The sequence below is a fragment of the Canis lupus genome, chromosome 11, assembly GCF_003254725.2.
Source record: "Canis lupus dingo isolate Sandy chromosome 11, ASM325472v2, whole genome shotgun sequence".
Lineage (NCBI taxonomy): Eukaryota > Metazoa > Chordata > Mammalia > Carnivora > Canidae > Canis > Canis lupus.
In genome coordinates, this window is record NC_064253.1 from 59,659,431 (window position 1) to 59,664,302 (window position 4,872).

The following is a 4,872-nucleotide window of genomic DNA, read 5'->3' on the forward strand; positions in this document are numbered from 1 at the left end:
ACCACAGAAACAAAAGTTTAACTTAGCACTTAATCTAATGTGGATGAAGGGTGAAATAAACTTGTTGCTTAGATTGAGACTAGGATGCTATCTTGCAAATTCTTTTAATTTTGGCATATTAGTGTGAGGCATGACTAATTTTTCCCACTACTGCCTTCACTGTGCACCACACTAAAACCTTGTAAGTGTGCCATAATGGCATTTGGTGATCACCTACCTGGAATACACCATGTGCATATTAAGAATAACTCTTCTTCCCTCAGGCAAGGGAAACAAAAGCAAAAATAATTGAGACAACACCAAAATAAAAGGCTTTTGCGCAGCGAATGAAACCATCAGCAAAACAAAAATGCAATCTACTGAGTGGAAGAAGATATTTGCAAATGATATATCCAATAAGTGGTTAATATCCAAAATATATAAAGAACCTAGGCAATTCGACACCAAAAAACAAACCAAAAATAACAATCCTCTTAAAAAATGGGCAGAGGGAGAGCAGCCCAAGATGGCCGACTTCGAGGATCGGGTGTCGGAAGAGGAGAAGGTACACATAGCTGCTAAATTCATCACTCATGCACCCCCAGGAGAATTTAATGAAGTGTTCAATGATGTCCGGCTACTACTTAATAATGACAATCTCCTCAGGGAAGGGGCAGCACATGCATTTGCCCCGTATAACATGGATCAGTTCACGCCTGTGAAGATAGAAGGATATGAAGATCAGGTCTTAATTACAGAACACGGTGACCTGGGTAATAGCAGATTTTTAGATCCAAAAAACAAAATTTCCTTTAAGTTTGACCATTTACGGAAAGATGCAAGTGACCCCCAGCCAGAGGACGTAGACGGAGGTCTGAAGTCTTGGAGAGAATCCTGTGACAGTGCTTGAAGGGCCTATGTGAAATATCATTATTCCAACGGCTTCTGTACTGTTTATGCTAAAGCTATAGATGGGCAACAGACCATTATTGCATGTATTGAAAGCCACCAGTTTCAGCCTAAAAACTTCTGGAATGGTCGTTGGAGATCAGAGTGGAAGTTCACCATCACACCACCTACAGCCCAGGTGGTTGGAGTACTTAAGATTCAGGTTCACAAAAAAAAAAAAAAAAAAAAAAAGATTCTGGTTCACTATTATGAAGATGGCAGTGTTCAGTTGGTTAGTCATAAAGATGTACAGGACTCAGTAACTGTTTCGAATGAAGTCCAGACTGCCAAGGAATTTATTAAAATCATAGAGCATGCAGAAAATGAGTATCAGACAGCAATTAGTGAGAACTATCAAACCATGTCAGACACCACATACAAGGCCTTGCGCTGGCAGCTTCCAGTTACCCGCACCAAAATCGACTGGAACAAGATACTCAGCTACAAGATTGGCAAAGAAATGCAGAATGCTTAAGAGCTGAATGTAGGATTCTTCAGTACATGGAAAGAAAGGGTTCAACGTGCGGTCATATGATAAATAAGTGATTTATAAACAAGAGTGATATTTTGCTAGGGCTTTCAGAGTTAACAGGTTTTCTAGTTTTGTGGAATACTGTTGAACCGATAGCATTGTCTTGATTCTTTTGTGTTCTCTGCCTTGTAATTTTTTGTTTTCACTCTATGTACTTGTAATTTTTTTTTTTTTAATTCTGCCACATTTAATGATGGAAAGAGAGACAGGCAGACAGACCTATCCTGGAGTCATTTTACTGTTTAGAAAATTTTCCTAGCCATGACGCCCTGTTAGTGATATAGACAGGTAATATGCTCAGTACATTTCTACCGCTTACCTTCAAAACACTTCTGGTACTTCAGCGGTTTTTACTGATCCACCAACAACAGCTAAAGAGGCTATGCTACAAACTAGCTGAATGGAAGACACACTCATCCTTCTCCCTCTGACTGCTTTGATCATCATTTATAACATCTCATAATTGTAGTTTTCAAAGTTTAGATTGGGCTTTTCAGGTCCTTTCGTGAGGGCAAAGGAAGTTTTCTGGAAATTCCATTATAGCCAGCTTCTCTGGGGAAGTTGTTTTTAAATCCAAAGACTTGAACCACATTCCCTGCACATGAACGTGTTTGCTTTTTTTCTCTTCCCTCATTGTCTCCTTCCCATCTAGTACCATTATAGTTAGAGACATCTGCATTTTTAGAAGAGTTCTACCTGTTTATTATTATTTTGTATTATTCAAAAACTGCTGACCTACTAGGGATGTAGTAGAGTATAAAACTTAAAAAATGCAGATGTTGAAGGAATACTAGGTATCTTATGCTTTAATACTTTGTGGCAGGATTATACTATAAGCAGATGAGTCCAACAACTATGTAAATCACAAACAAAAAAACTAAAAATGAGCCAAAGTGAAAAGGATATGTTCCAGGCAGTATCTTTCTATTGTAACCTGTTATTTAAGGGAATACTAGTGATTCGTTCTAAATAGGTTGTAAAACTTGTTCCAAATTACTCTTCCTCAGTCCTGCCTGCCAAGAACTCAAGTGTAACTGTGATATAGAAACCTTGGCAGGTAAATGTGTGATCTTAGAATACACAGGTGACATAGATATGATATGACAACTGGTAATGGTGGATTCATTTACATTGTTTACACTTCTATGACCAGGCCTTAAGGGAAGGTCAGTTTTTAAAAAACCAAGTAGTGTCTTCCTACCTATCTCCAAATAAATGTCAAAAAAGAAGGGTGTTTGTGCTTCAGCTTTGTTTTTGCTCAGTAATACAGTCAAGCAAGTTTGTTTCCAAGTGACCTGTTGAGCTGTGTAAGCTTTTTTGTTTATTTCAAATAAAATATATTTGTATTATGTGTCATTCATACTATATCCATTCATACCACACTATCCTCTGTATCAGGTAGTCCAATAGAAATATACCTGTTTTGTTCTTAAAAAAAAAATGGGCAGAGGACCTGAATAGACAGTTTTTCAAAGAAGACCTACAGATAGCCAACAGACACATAAAAAGATGCTCAACATTACTCATCATCAGAGAGATACAAACCAAAAAGAATTTTTACAAAAAAAAATTACAAACCAAAAAGAATGAGATCATCTTAACTCCTGTCAGAATGGCTAAAATCAAAAAAATGAATAAAAAGTGTCCATAAGGATGTGGAGAAAAAGGAAACCCCGTGCACTGTTGGTGGGGGAATGTAGATTGGTGAAGCCACTGTGGAAAATAGCATGAAGGTTCCTCAAAGAACTAAAAATAGAATTACTGTATGATCCAGCATCCCACTACTCGGCATTTACTCAAAGAAAACAAAAGCACTAATTCAAAAAGATAGATGGATTCAGTTACTACTATTATTATGGAATTTGTTTGATGCCTTGTGAAAAGAGGATATGAATTGAGAAGAATCTATACACATGGTGTTTTTTGAATAGAACCTTGAAGAATGGGTATGCTGTTGATAGGAATGTGATAGAGTGATGGCTCCACATTGGGAAGAGCATGAGCAAAAGAGGAAGCAAAAGGTGACACCATTCCAGAGTCAGATGCCGTAGCTGTTGGTGGGAATGTAAATTGGTGCAGGAACGAAGGAAAACATAGTTTGGAGGTCCCTCAAAAAAAAAAAAAAAAAATTAAAAGAACTGCCATATAATCATACTTGTGGGTATTTGTCTGAAGAAAACAAAAACAAAATTGAAAAGATACCTACACCCCCATGCTCACTGCAGGTTTATTTATAATATCCAAAATATGAAAAGAGCCTATGCATCTATCAATGGATGAATGGATAAAGAAAATATGGTGTATATATTACATATGCAGTGGAATATTATGTGGCCATAAAAAAGGAAACCTTGCTGTTTGTGACAATATGGCTCGAGTTTGAGGGCATTTTGCAAGGTGAAATAAGTCAGAGAAAGAAAAATATTGTATGATCGCATTTATATGTGGAATGTAAAATAAACCAACAAAAACCTCCAAGCTCATAGATACAGAGAACAGATTGATGGTTGTCAGAGGCAGGGAGTATGCAAAATGGGTGGAGGTCAAAAGGTACAAATATCTAGTCATGGGGATGTACAGCATGGTGACTCTAGTTAGCAATACTGTATTGTATATTTGAAAGTTCCTAACAGATATCTTAAAAGTTCCCATCACAAGAAAAGAATTTCCAACAACATATGGTGATGGATGTTAACTTACTGTGGTGATCATTTTGCAATGTAGACAAATATTGAATCATTATGTTGCGTATACCAGAAACTAATACAATGTTATAAGTCAGTAAAAGAAAATGAAGCTGGAAAAGCAGTCCAGGACTGGACTGAGAAAATTATTTTACTTTAAGCTGTCCTCTTAACAAGTCTGATGTGAATGGAAAATTGATGCTAAAAAATCTAATCAGAAATCAGGAAAATAAAAATTGAAACTACCTCCTAAAATATGAAAGGAAAATGGTAAGGGATGCCTGGATGGCTCAGTTGGTTAAGCATCCAACTCTTGGTTTCAGCTCAAGTCATGATCTTAGGATCCTGGGATCGAGCCCCACGTCGGGCTCTGAGCTCAGCACAGAGTCTGCTAGAGATTGTCTCCCTCTGCTCCTCCCCCACTCAAGCTCTCTCCAAGATAGATAAAATCTTTTTTAAAAAATAAATTTAATTTTTTAAATGGTCAAACAGGAGAAAAACAATGTGACAAAAATCATTAATATGTGGATATGGACCCAAGATCCAACCTTGAAAATTTAGCACAATTCTAACAAAAGCAATAAACAGAGACAAGATTAAAATTTTCCTGAATGAGGAGAAAAACACTGCAGACACAGGTAAAAGATATTCATGTATTTTTGGCAAAATGAGTGGAAAAGAAAACGCACCTGAAACTATCCACTTCTGATTGGCTCCTTGCCACAAAGG

General features: G+C 37.0%; 1 protein-coding gene across 1 annotated transcript; it reads left to right on the forward strand.

Annotated features, from left to right (window-relative positions):
* Nucleotides 1-465: 465 nt before the first annotated feature.
* On the forward strand, nt 466-2,815 carry LOC112650205 (F-actin-capping protein subunit alpha-1-like). The gene is given in 1 exon segment (XM_025432951.3): nt 466-2,815. A coding segment is annotated over 1 exon segment (897 nt). The 5' UTR covers nt 466-505; the 3' UTR covers nt 1,403-2,815.
* The last annotated feature ends 2,057 nt before the right edge of the window (nt 2,816-4,872 follow it).